General features: G+C 27.2%; 1 protein-coding gene across 2 annotated transcripts in view; it reads left to right on the forward strand.

Annotated features, from left to right (window-relative positions):
* The window catches only part of LOC107445597 (acetoacetyl-CoA synthetase), a 40,798-nt gene that overhangs the window by 23,837 nt on the left and 2,198 nt on the right, over window positions 1–14,763 (forward strand). For both annotated transcript variants that reach the window (XM_043047900.3, XM_087161435.1), the window contains exons 7-16: window positions 659–773; window positions 1,433–1,514; window positions 3,150–3,303; window positions 4,228–4,305; window positions 6,931–7,123; window positions 8,815–8,937; window positions 9,011–9,124; window positions 11,210–11,335; window positions 12,240–12,309; window positions 13,265–13,323. In XM_043047900.3, coding sequence (XP_042903834.2) covers window positions 659–773; window positions 1,433–1,514; window positions 3,150–3,303; window positions 4,228–4,305; window positions 6,931–7,123; window positions 8,815–8,937; window positions 9,011–9,124; window positions 11,210–11,335; window positions 12,240–12,309; window positions 13,265–13,323 — 1,114 coding nt within the window. The remainder of the gene's footprint in view (window positions 1–658; window positions 774–1,432; window positions 1,515–3,149; window positions 3,304–4,227; window positions 4,306–6,930; window positions 7,124–8,814; window positions 8,938–9,010; window positions 9,125–11,209; window positions 11,336–12,239; window positions 12,310–13,264; window positions 13,324–14,763) is intronic.

Below are 14,763 nucleotides of genomic sequence, written 5' to 3' on the forward strand. Positions count from 1 at the left end.
AAATGGTTACAAAGCTGTATTGCTTTGTAATCACGTTTTTTTGCCGTTCCAGTTGTAAACGGTTTCAAACCCGTAACGGTAAAAAAATATTCCTAACCATGAACTTTGTGGTTAAGAAGGCTGCTGTCAGTTATTTTACAGTAATTTCAGAAGTAAAATTCTAACAGTGTAGGTTCTCGATCCGACAAATTTACTCCGGACATTCTGCTGCACCTGGTGTGGTTCTATTGCCGGAGAAGATGCTTAACACCTTTTCAGACAGTGAAAAGTATGCTTTCTAACTACTTCATTAATTTTAAAGTATCAATGGGGAGTCATGGTGGCTCAGGGGATACTGCGTTCACCTCTCAATGGTGTCCCACGTTCGAATCATAAAGGTGACTGGTTGATACGAATTTTGCTCCCGTCTCACATCGACCACGGTGCTGACGTAAGTGGTAGATGGTAGACGTCTTAGTGGTAGATGGATAGTGTGTTAGAATCCACTTGCCGTCGGGCAAACCATGGCAGGTCTTCAAATTTTTCGGGAATTATTATTGATCGTATTCAAGTCATTAATTAGTTATTTATTCTAAAAGCAATAGAATCAAACGGTGAACTTTTAAAATGCTATTTGTAAGTTAACCTATTTATAAAAATATTTTTTGTCATCTTCTAGGCAGCATTAAACATTTTAAACAAAATGGAAGCGAAATTCCTAATTTCTATTGACAAACATGTAGATAATGGTGCTTTCTTCTCCAATATCGATTATCTGGCAGAGATTGTTTCTAGTAAGTAAAAAATTATTACTATAATAATTATTAACTAAATATTTATAATTATGAACTAAAAATAATTTGGATACCTACAGATGAGAGAAGATAAATTATGTAAATTATTGAAAGAAAAAAAAAGTATTTTTTTTTTTGGATTTTGTTTGAATCCTCTATAAACTTTTAGAATACTTAATTATTACTATTTAGATTATAACTTCTTACTTTCTTATAATTAGAATATTAATTTATCATATTTTAATTCTTTATTAAACTTTTAAATTAAATTGACTCGTCTTAAAATTTCAAGGTAAAAGGAAATCTCATATTAAATTGAACACCATAACAATAAACCATAACTTTAACCATAACTTAAGTTTTTTTTTAATTCTATTCAGCCATTTTAGCAAAAACCAATATTTAAATCTATTTTTATGTTAAATTTTAGCATTAACAGAAATCAAAAACTGTAAAAATGCGAAAAAGAATTAATCGAATCCTGTTTAAACAGTTCCTGCAGCAGAGAGAATAATATAAAAGAAAAAAAAATGTTCGAAAATCGATTCAGTTGTTATTAAGAAAATTAAATATAGCCATTTTGTATTTTGTAATTGAGAATTGTGCATTCGACTCCCTTCAATATAAAAACTAATTGCTACATTTAATGAATTTTTCAGATGCTCCTTCAATTGAGAAAGTTATCATTGTAGCGACGAAAGAAGAAACTAAGAGTCGTGATTTATCAGATATTCCAAAAAGGTAACTGTTTTTTAAGTCTTGTATTTAAAGTCGTTTTAAGTCTTGTATTTAAAGTCGTTTTAAGTCTTGTATTTAAAGTTGTTTTAAGTCTTGTATTTAAATAGTTACTTGCTATAACCCTACAGCCACACACAACCAAAAAAACATCTTATGTATGTCTCAGAAACATTCTACACACCACCAAAAACTATACAGATTTATAAAAAGCTTTTAAATATGTTTCTAGGATATTTTCTTTTAGATGAATCAACTTGATTAAAAATTTAAACGTCTATGAATAGCTAACTTGTAAATAATCGGAAAATTTGCTACAAAAGTGAAAACTTCAGTATCTTTATGAATAAGATCAGGGTTCGAATTATTATGGAAGCTCGAATTTAGCGTAAATCCATTATTTCTAGTTTATTATATTAAATCTTAACTTTCAAATTGTTAAAAAAAATATTTTTCGTTCAAAAATAATTTTACTTCGAAATCTCTGAAAACTAATAAAATATTGAATCAATCAATACAGTTTTAATCTTTTGTTTTTTAATGATGCAAATAACTTTTTGTCAAATCTTAATTTTCTAACAGTATAATGCTTTTATTAAAAAATTGTGATTTTCATAAATTTATGTGATTGTCATGGAATTATTGAACATTAAATACCGCGCATTCAGGGCTAGATTTTGACTAACTGAAAAGTATATACTATTATATTAGATTAAACAAATGTATGTAAATATTCCACTAGTTAATAATGCGTTTCTGGAGTTAATAAATCTGATATTAGTTAATTTTACGTTACTCGAATAAATAAATATTACATATGTTAATATCGCATTATTGGAGTAATAGTATAAATTGCATTAGGCAATAAAAAGTTACTGGCGTAAATAAACTTTACACTGTCAATATTACGTTGCTGAAACAAATTAACATTACATTAGTTAATTTTATTTTAATGGAGTAAATATTTTTTACATTCATTTTAATGGAGTAAATATTTTTTGCATTCATTTATCTTACGTTCTGAAGGAAAAAAAATATTAATTGAAGTAAATAAATATTACATTAGTAAATGTTACGTTACTGGAGTATATAAACATTATATTAGCTAATATTGCTACATAAATATATAGCTATAAATTGGACTAAATAAATATTACATTAATTAATTTTTCGTTACTTGAGTAGATAAATATATTATTAGCTAATTTAATACTACTGAAGAAAATAAACGTTACATTATTACGTTACGTTACAAAACTACGTTACTAAAGTAAATAAATATTACATTAGTTAAAATTGCGTTATTGAAGCAAATAAATGTTATATTAGTGTTAATATAACGCTGCAGGAGAAAATAAATATTAACATCATTAAATTTAAAATTTCTGATTTATAAAAAATTAAAAGCATCTGGTCACTATCCTAATGAGGATGGAGAATACGTTGTGCTATGTATAAATAAAACAAAACGCTTTATTCGCATTCTTTTGCTTGAATTAACTGGTAACTAGGCAAGATATTAAACACTATTAATAATAGGATAGTAATTAAGGATATTGTGCGGGTGATAATAATTTTTGAATGTGATTATTCATCTTATTCTTTGAAATCAATTTATAACTTTCCTATTTTTCTTTTCAGTATTTTGCTAGAAGATTTTCTAGATAGTGGTAAGAATGCTGATGGTTCATTACCGGAACTGATATTTGAGCAGTTACCATTCAGTCATCCAGTGGCTATTAATTTTACATCTGGCACAACTGGTCTTCCAAAAGGACCTGTCCATTCAGCTGGAGTAAATAAATATAATAAATATTTTCGATTGCTTTTATAACTTTGCTTTCAAGAGTTGAATTAATGGATAGATAATAATTTAAGAGTTTTTTTTAAACAATTATGCTTTAATGAAAAAAAAATTGAAAATTAGTAAGGAATATTGTAAAATTAGAATCTTGATGTTAGGTTTGAATACTTAAACTGAATTATTAAAGACTTGTGAAATATTATTAAATTATTTTAATTTATATTATTATTGGAATTTAATGCTCGTTTCCTCCGTTTATCTTACATGAAATGCTCTTATTTCATATTCTTAATTGTGCCATTAAAATGTCCTGCCTTGGCTACGTCATCTGTACACTTGCAGTGTCATCTTTAGCAGTGCCATCTGTACACTTTCTATAGTATATGCATTCTTGTTAGAGACCTCATCGCAGCAATATCTGCTATTTTTGTTGACCTATATGTATTTCTGTAACGTTCTTCACCAATATTTATTATCTGTAGCAATAAAATAATTTAATACTAACTAATATACAGGAGCCCAGCCAGCTTATATATTCTGTATATATTTTCTGAAAACTTTGCGTAACATTTTACTAGAAACTAATTAACTTTTCTAAATATTTGTCGACTATTAGTTTATGGAAATGTAATTTTAAATCGGAAGTTCGTAATTTTAGATGGCATGTTCATGATAAATTACTGGTTATATGTGCCTGCTTCGATCATGTACTTGCTAGTATAGTGACATAGATTTCTTACAAAATTAAGCCGCTTGCGTTAAATTTCCAGGTTAAGATAAACAGTTGAGCAAAAGTTTTATATAAAGTATTATTTTCGATATGCTTTTCAACTTGAAAAAAATATTCTTCTTCAAATTCTTATATTTTTTTAGTTTTAAATATTTATATTATTAATTTTTATCTACTATCTTTAGACGCTGATTTCTCACTTAGTAAGCATTGCGTTCTATTGGAATTTGAAGTGTGGTGATACTGTATATACGTGCTATCCAGTAAGAATATAAATTTTTTTATTTTCATAATTTATAAGTTACAATTTATTTAGAGGTAGGTTTATATAATAGAGCCGACTACTTCATTGGGCCATCTACATTATTTTACAGCTATTGTCAGCAGCCTCACCCTGTTAACTGTTTTACATGGAGAAAAAAAAATTCTGTATGGACTGTATGGTAATAACACTTCTAGTAAAAAAAACCATTTTATGATTAATGAAACCAAAATATACATGATTTAAACCAGTTGTTTGTTAAAATTTCCGTTCGTATAGTAGCAGTTTACATGAAATTTTGATTCTCAAAATTATTGTTCTTATTACCCCACATTTAGTAAAAAATACAAAACTGAAAGGTAAATTTAAACGAAAAAATGGCTTTTGTGCCATTATCATGATGAAATTACCAAATTTTATTATGAAACTTTAGGACATAAAAACTGCACATTTTATACTACATAATATTTATTGCATATACGAAACTTTTCCACTCATAAAAAACAACATATTTTATTGTTAATTTTTATCAAAATCAATACCAAAGCACTTCGGTGAAAATTACTGAACTGTTTAATATTTTTATAGAGCCAGAGACTCTATAAATTTTAGCATATTGCAGTAATTTGGACCATACATTTTTTCTCAGTGTAGTATACTTTATGAATTTAAAATGTCGTCATCTTGATTTGGAGTTAATTCCCTTTCAAAACGAATTCCTATACAAGAGAATACGAATTTTTCAATTTCTTTCTACTTTTTTTATAGCAACAAACTATGAATATGAGAAAGACGCGGAAGTGAAGAATATGAGAAAGGACGCACAGCGATAAGTGGTACAGCAGTTGCAACATTTCCTTAGAAATAATACAGAGTTCAGCTAAACTTAATACAAGTCAAAACACGCATGACGTACTTAACTGTACGAAAAGCAATTGTTTATTCTTGGAAATACAAAAAGTAGTTCAATCTATGCTATTATAATTTCAATTTGATAATTTATTCTGAAAGACAAATCTACTGCTGGAAAGCGCCAACTATTATAGACTAACTAATATGAAGAAAGGATTAATTTTCTCGTCAAAAGCAAAATATTATACAAAATAAAAATAAAAAATTTAAAAGTGGAATTTACTAAGACTGTAGTTTCATGTTTTTCTGATCACGATTTTAAAGATTTTGCATTTATTGAAAATCTTTCAAGATTTGTCAAACTGTAGCGATATTTGTATAAATATTTTTGAAAGCTTTTGCGAGAAAATTCCAGTGCGCGGATCTTCAGAAAAAAAATCCAACTGATGCTAATTTTCTCAAATGTTGGATTGATTGTTTTCGAAAAAAATATTTTTGGTAGGCTCTTTAGTTACGCCGCAGTAGAACTGCACAATGGGCTATTGGCGATGGTCTGGGAAACATCCCTGAGGATGATCCGAAGACATGTCATCAGAATTGTGATCCAGTGTAGAGGGGATCTCATTCGTGAAGTCACAGCCTCAATTTAGACATAGATCTGAAGAGAAAGGAATTTTCTCCTGATCCCTGTAACCATGGTACTAATCTGTGACCGAGCACAGGACTTTCGATTCCACAGATTTTATGACCACGTATATCGCATATAATCTGTGGGTCTTAGCGAATCGAATCCCGGTCCCTCCGGACAGGAATTCGATTCTCTAACCACTGGAATACCACGACAAAAAAAAATATTTCTGGATAATATATCCCAAGAATAAGTATCGCATTTGAATTTTTAAAGTACTTCCGTAAATTCTTAATCCAATTGAAATGTCTTTTAAGGAAGGATTTTTAATTTTTAAATGTTACAAAGAATTTCCAAAAGGGAAAGGGTTGATTGCCATTTCAATCTGATTCTGTATATCGAAACTTTATAATAAAACTCATAAAGCATGTGTAATAAAACTTGAATATTGGTCAAACAACATTGGTTTAATTGATTGGTTTTGCACAAGGAGAAAAAAGGCCGGTGAAATTACCGTTCTGTACGTTATTACATTTCCAGTTTTTCTTCTTTTTTTTTTTTTAAATTGGTTCTGAAAACCAAATTATACGGTATTTAAACCATTAATTTGTTTATTTTAACCTTCATATGGTTACGGTTTACAGAAAATTCTTATTACCACACATCTAGTATAAAATTCATAACTGGAAAGTAAATTAACCGAATAAGTGGTTTTTATTCCATTAACTGAAATGAAAAATTAATTTCTCCGGATAAATTGGTTCTTATTTCAGTTCAGGTTCTTATTATTGGTTCTTATTGGTTCTTATTCAGTGGTTCTTATTCCTTGAGCTAAATAAAGTTTTACCGAATAAATGGTTTCTATTCCACGCTCTAAAGTGTGATGATATAATTACCTAATTTTACGACATTTACTTAATTTTATGTCAAATTATGGAACCATGTTTTACTGTTAATTTCACTAAAATCATTACCAAATTGCTTCGGTGAAATTGCCGAACTTTTTGGTGTTTTCATAGAACCAGAATCACGGTAAATGTTTCCACATTCTGACAGATTTAACCATACTTTTTTTTCTCAATGTACATATTATTTTAATTCGCCAGAATTAATATGAATTAAATTTATTGTTTCCATTTTTTGCAGGTTGGATGGACATTATGGGATACTTTCGTTCCTTGCCTCGCGTGGGGCGTAAAGCTGCTACTTTTTGCTGGCTGTCCATTTTATGAGCGAAAAGACGAAACAGTTTGGGAAATATTTGCTCGCCACAAAGTTACTTATTCTTTTTTTGCAACAATTATTGCCGATAAGCTTGAAAAGATGAATACAGTTCCTGGTAAGTTCAGAACATTTTTGGAGTTATGAAGTTATATTTATAAATATGTGGAAATGATGCAATAATAGGGACTTTAGTCCTTTCGTAAATTTTAATAATAATATCAAAAAAAGTAATTTTACAAATTATTTTTAGAGGAGAATATCATTCAAAGTTGAAAGAATAGGCATTTTTGAAAATATTCTTAATTACTTCAGACTTTATTATATTTATTTATTTTCAAATTTTTTTAAATTTCTTAAGCAAAAATGTGATACATTTTCAGAAATTAAAACTAATGCTCTTTTTTGATGGTTTAGCAATCCTTGAGATGAATTTCGTTATTTTTTATTATCATCTTATTGTGAAAACGCGTAGTTTCAGACGCTGCGTGGTCTCTCAAATGTTTAACGAAATGAGGAAAATTACAGCGAATTAAACAATATGCAACCTAAAATAAATTCATTTAACTTATTTGAAAACCTTAAATCAACTTTTTTAATTTGATATCCATTATGAATTGTTGTGAGCATCATGATTAACTTAATTGCAGCACTAATTAATAAATTGATATTAGTAATAATAAATTTTAGTAATAATAAATTTAAAAGCAGTTATAATGGGGTTATATATATATATATTTTTTTTTAAATTATTCATGGACTTCAAATTTAAAAAACACATACATGCACAAACCAAGCACAAAAATGTGCAACATTGAACCGCAGAAAAAGCACAAGAGTAAAGAACAAAACTTATATATTACCATACGATATATCATTACTTTTCAGTACGAATTCTCGGAGGATCAAACTCCAGCCATTTGGCGCAGGGTTAAAAGAATGGTGATGCTTCCTTCTTGGAAAATGTTGACATTACTGATGTGAGGTGTTCATAGCGGAAAGTTAACTGCTTTGTTATTAAGACATGTTAATTATAGTTATATAATAAGACATATGTATGTGCATATGGAGTGTGTTTTGTTTTAACTTATATCTTTAAAAACCTTGTCAAAAATCAAGTCATAAATCTGCCCAGTAGAAACTGCAAGTGAAAGTTTAAGCGAGGGAAAACCGTTATAGAAATTCGATGAATCACGATTTAATAATGCCAAGTTAAAAGAAAAATCAAAATACGTTTGATTGCCTGAAAAATCAGGGAAGAGTTGAAATGTGGTAATAAGAGCCTTCAGATGATTTTGATTCTACCTTCCCCCATATTGATTCAGATACGGTACAGACAAAATAAGTTTCAGTATGGTTCTTCTTTGTTCCTGGTTTAAATATTAGTTAGCGATCCCCATTGTGATTTCCTTTCCACCGTCATTTTTTAGAAAATTCAAAAATATTTATTTTAAGGGCGGTTCTTACAAAACACCTTGCATATATTACTTTTAATTATTTTGCCAGGTGGAACATCTTAATTCCTTCCAAAGAATAAACCAAATGAGTTACATACGAATACTATAAGCTATTGCATGGATCTAATCCTAAAAAGTCCCTTTTTATGGCGCTTTTATAACAACTATCGCTCAAAGCAATTGAGATTAAATAAAATTCTTCCAGAAACTACAAGATACCACATCTTATGGTATTTGTAGCATCTGAAATAAGTTTTGTAGCATCTGGTAGCACTTTTTATTTAACAATTCTGATATTTCCTTTTTAAATTAATACATTTCCTGAACGCTTTTTTTTATCTCTTTCTTTTAGGATCAGATTTAGATATGAGTAATTTAAAGCTTTTAACTATGGGTGGAAGTCCTGTTAAAGTTCAAAACTATTTATTCATCAAAGAAAAGGTCAAACGCAACGTATTCACTTGTAGTCAATATGGTAATGCTTAATCATAACATTTTTCAATTTTTTTATTCTATTTTATGAGATGTCTAACTAAATTAATTTGTAGGTGCGTCAGAAAGTTTTGGAACATTTTCCGGATTTGATTTAAATTTGCCTTGTTACGCAGGAGAAATTCAAGCTCCTGGCCTAGGAATGGATGTGAAATGCTTTGATCAAAAAGGTAAACGTGTTTATTTATTTTTATTTTCGGTTGCATCAGTTATATTGATATTGACCCAATTCTTGAACTGCTTTACTTAACTCTGTAGTTACTTTACAAACCGATAGGTGGCGCCATCAAATTTTATAAAAATAATTTTCTGAAAATGCAGTTTGTGTTAAATATAATAAACAAATTTAATAAAAATAAAATGTTAGCAATACTAAAACGATTATTTTTCTTATTTTACAATGATTTAAGCATGTACTTCCTAAATGCCACGCAATGGATGGTGTTTTCTACATTAGGGTGCTCTGCAAACTCTTTACTGATGTGTAAGAGCTTTGGTGTTTAACTTAAACACAAAAAAAAATTATATTCAAAGCTAAAAAGCACTTAGAAGACATAAAATGGACAACCTGTCCTATAAGAGGCTGGAGAAATACTTAAGATAACTCGTTCTCATTGCCAGAAGACGTATGATAAGTTTTGGAATAGTAATTGTTGCCAGATGAAGTTCTATAAATAATTTTGTTACCAAGCAACTTTTAATTTTTTTTTTTGTGAGAGTTAAAGCTCCTAATACAAATCTTAATTTTCGTTAAATAAAGAAAAACATCACGTTTTTTCTTAAGTTATAATAATTATCAGAAATATTCAAAATATAAATAATTAAAAAGGTTTTTTTCATCTTCTAAATATTAAAAAAAAAGAAAAAAAAAGTTTTCTGCCTTATTTTTTATATTCAGATTTGAATTTCTTCTTTTTTAATATAAACCTTTTATGCTTTTTCTGCAATTGATCTACATTCTAATTTTGAATTTTTTGAATGTAAGTTAGGATTCTTAGATTCGCGCATAATTTAAAAAAAATATGAGTAAAAATAATAGTGATTTATTCTTTGATTTTTTTTAATGTATATGATTCATCGTATTGAACAATTTTGTGTACATTTCTAATACATACTCTAATTGTGTACAGATTCTAAATATTAAAAAAAAGAAAAGAAAAATTTTCTGCTTTATTTTTTATATTGAAATTTGATTTTCTCCCTTTTTAATAAACTTTTTGTGCTTTTTACGTAATTGATCTACATTCTAATTTTGAATTTTCTGAATGTAAATCAGGACTTTTAGATTCGTGCAGAAAGTAAAAAAATATGATTAAAAATAATAAAAATATTAAAAAAATAAAAGAAAGGTTTTCTGCTTTACTTTTTATATTCAAATTTGAATTTCTCCTTTTTTAATAAACTTTTTGTGCTTTTTACGTAATTGATCTACATTCTAATTTTGAATTTTCTGAATGTAAATCAGGACTTTTAGATTCGTGCAGAATGTAAAAAAATATGATTAAAAATAATAAAATTATTAAAAAAAATAAAAAAAAAGGGTTTCTGCTTTACTTTTTATATTCAAATTTGAATTTCTCTTTTTTTAATAAACTTTTTGTGCTTTTTACGTAATTGATCTACATTCTAATTTTGAATTTTCTGAATGTAAATCAGGACTTTTAGATTCGTGCAAAATGTAAAAAAATATGATTAAAAATAATAAAAATATTAAAAAAATAAAAGAAAGTTTTTCTGCTTTACTTTTTATATTCAAATTTGAATTTCTCCTTTTTTAATAAACTTTTTGTGCTTTTTACGTACTTGATCTACATTCTAATTTTAAATTTTCTGAATGTAAATCAGGACTCTTAGATTCGTGCATAATTTTAAAAAAAATGTGATTAAAAATAATAGTGATTTATTTTTTCTTTCTTCTTAATGCACATGATTTATCCTATTAAACAATTTTGTGTACATTTCAAATACATATTCCAATTGTGTACATATTCTAAATATTAGAAAAAAGAAAAGAAAGATTTTCTGCTTTATTTTTTACATTGAAATTTGAATTTCTCCTTTTTTAAAAAACTTTTTAAGCTTTTTATGTCATTGATCTACATTCTGACTTTGAATTTTCGGAACGTACATTAGGATTCTTAGATTCGTGCATAATTCAAAAAAATATGATTAAAAATAATAGTGATTTATTCTTTGTTTTTTCTTAATGTACATGATTTATCATATTAAACATTTTTGTGTAAATTACTTTTAAGGTAAATCTGTACTGAACAGACGAGGCGAAATGGTTCTAGCCAAACCAACCCCCTCTTTACCGGTTTTCATTTGGAAGGATGAAGATCACAGTATAATGAAGGAAACTTACTTATCCAAATATCCTGGTAAACAACAGTTTCATCGTGTTGATTAAAATACATTATAACATATCTTTGCATATAATGTTAATAATAATAGGATTTTATTTCAAAGGGAAAAACAAGTAAAAACATTATCAAAATTTGTTAAACCATTATTGAGGAAAGTGAGAATGAAAACATCAAAAAATTTTCGCCAAATCTAACTGGAGATAAAATGTTTCAGGTTTCATTCAGCACTTAATCTTGCAATCTTTTTCCATCTCGTTTTCCTTAAGATAAGATTAAGATATCGTTTTTGTCAACTTTTCCTGTAAGTATTAACATGTGTCGACTAATATGCAAATATTTTAATTTAATTTAAGACTAGGATTTTAAAAATCCGCAGTAATGTTAGTAATTTGGGAAGAGTCTAAATTTTAGAGGTCTTAAATGATAGTTTAAATTTTTAAAAAAATCTTTTTTAAATCCTGATACCATTAGGAATATTATATGTATTAAGACTATCAAATCCACTTTATTCTTTAAAATCGATAAGCCTTTCATTGATTTACTCGTATATCTGCTAAAATAAGTTTTTTTTTTTAAGGACAAATAATTGTTTTTGACAGGTTTAAAAACACAAGAAATTTGTAAATTATGATTGAGGATTAGGGATGGACTTGAATTTGGGGATCTGTTAGTCATAAATCGTTTACTTTTGGATTTGAGTATTTAATATTCATTTGTGATGTCCATGCATTTGAGTAATTATTAATAATATATTTATAAATTTATCTAGGAATAGATTTTTAAAAAAATCACATAAGTTTAAGCAATTATTTCTTTAAAAAATATTATGCTGTAGATTAATGTTGGATTGTTCAAATCCTTATGAAAAAAATTGATCAATTGATTAATTTAAATTTAATTATTTTTAATTATATTTCAGGTGTTTGGTGTCAAAACGATGAAATATGGATTAATCCGGACACAAAAGGCTTAGTTGTAATTGGCAGAAGGTAAGAAAAAATAAGACCTTAAAACAAAAACACTACCCAAATTTTATACTATTTTGCTTCTTAGTTCTTAGTTTGACTTCTTCTTTTTTGATCTTCTTTTTCAATTTAACTCAACTGATTCTTAATTTATCTTATGTTTTTATTCTAAATTCATTTAAAATTTTTTAATTTTACTTTATTTCTATTTACTTGATCTTATGCATGTACTTCCATCAAGACAATGATAAAATTTCGCAATACTCCTTTAGCAAAAATATTATTACTATAGTACAGTTATTAAGTTTTACTCTTTTTTTCTATAATTTTACTTTACATTAGTACTAAAAAGCACATATTCCAGCGGAATTTCATTTGATCCAGTGTAATTTCATTCATCACAATATGAAATTTTCCATTGAAATTACTTACTTAAAATTTTTTGACTCGCTGTTAAAAAATTTTGATCTTTTGCAAATAATTATTAAAAACGTTTTTTCCTGATGCTGTCTTAATGTAAACGAGTTTTATTAATTAGTACAAACGATTTTGAGTGCTAGAGTAATGACAAAGAAAAGAAACGCGAAAATAGAGTGCAAAAACATCAAACATTAAGATGCATTAAGTTTTGACCGCTCTTGCGTGATCTAGGAACTAATTCCATCGAAATAAAGTCTCTGAGAAAATGTTTCTCTGTATCAGATTTTAAGTCTTAAATAATATTTTGCACAAGTTATTTATCAATTTTAGTCCATTTGCAGTCTAATACTTTAAATTTTAATCATGTTATCAAAAGTTCTTCCAGTTATTTTGCTTTATATTACCAATTGAAATGTTAGAAACTTTTTCGGAACTTTGTATTCAGGGTAGGCCTAAAAGATCTTATATTGTCTTTGTTTAGAAGTGAATATTTAAAAAAATTAAATATTAAAAATATTATTAGCTTTGTGTACGAAAGAATGTATTATTATTCTTCTAGCGATGATACGCTTAAGCAATTTGGAGAACGATTTGGTGCAGGAGATGTTTATTTTGCAAGTAAGTGATATTTTAGTTCTTATTAAAAGCAATACACAATCACGTTTAGTTAAAGTTAAGTTTGTAAAATTTAGTCTTGTTTTCTGAAAGTATTATTTAAGAATTTTAACTTAGATTGTGCATCAAGCAAAATAAATTGAAAAAATAATAATAATAAAACCATTAAAATGTTTTTTTTTTTTAAGTACTATAGGTTTCTTACCATTCCAATACCGGATGTCGCGAAAATGACCGACGATTCTAAAAATTATGAGAACAAAAAATGAATGAGATAAGAACAAACAGTTGGCTTCATCCTATTATCGAAACCAGAAATTTTTTTCTGAAAAAGTCTTATAATTAATCACTAAGTTCAACAAAGTTCCCTGCTTTGTAACAAACCATTCCAACCAATTTGCCCAAGCATCTTTTAATTTTGTTTTTAGCATGCTTCAGGTAGTTAATGCAAATGGTAGTTTTTTCGAAAAGTGTTTATATATATTAATGTCATAAATAATATTTTATCTATAATTATGAAAATAAAAGCATAAATAGCGGATACTGGGATGCATTTCATGGCGTCTTCTTACTTATTTCACTCTATTATGATCTTACTTACTTATTTGTTATATCTTACTTATTATATCTGACTTACTTATTTATTATATCTTACTTACTTATTTATTATATCTTACTTACTTATTTGAAAGATGCTAGTAAGTGGAAATGTATAAGACATTTGAAAACTAAATTCGCGACTCGTTTTATATGTTACATTTTGCGATTTATTCTGTATTTTTATCGAATTTTTGTTTTCTATTTTTTACTTGATGCTTAATTTTGCAATTCTTGTTTAATGTGTCATATTTTCGTTTCAATTTTTTTGGTGCTCCGTGCACTATTGTATTGATATATTTTGCTTTGGCTGTATTAATACAATATTAGAAAGCACTTTTATATGCGGATATGTTCGTGTGAATTGACAACGAGATTATAACTTCTTCTTATTTAATTTTCGATACTTTTTTTTTAAATTTTGGTAAACAATTTTATTAATAATTTTTTTTCTCCTTAAAAACACATTTCTCTAGTTTTTTTTAAATATATATATTTTTTTAATTTTTATGAGTCTTATGTACTTGCAGCTTATGCGCAGTAATTTTTTTTTTGTTTTTTTTTCGTTAATCTTTTTTTTTTTTGGTCTCTTTATTGTGATTGATCAATGGAGTTCTTGATTTTTAACGTAGCTGTGATGTTTTTAGAGTTGAAATTTGAGTGCTCGTTTATATTACAAAATTGCATGCCAGTGTGAACTTTCGTACATAGGATTTAATAGTTGCAAAGCCATAATTACCAAGTTCGCATGAGAGCATTTAAAGTGAATGTAAAGTTGCGCTGAGAACAAGCTAAGTTATATGACTTTAATAGCGGAATGAGATTGCTGCAATGTTTCTTTACTTA

Source organism: Parasteatoda tepidariorum, chromosome 4, assembly GCF_982258835.1.
Source record: "Parasteatoda tepidariorum strain Cologne lab strain chromosome 4, Ptep-v5.0, whole genome shotgun sequence".
In the NCBI taxonomy this organism is placed as follows: Eukaryota; Metazoa; Arthropoda; class Arachnida; order Araneae; family Theridiidae; genus Parasteatoda; species Parasteatoda tepidariorum.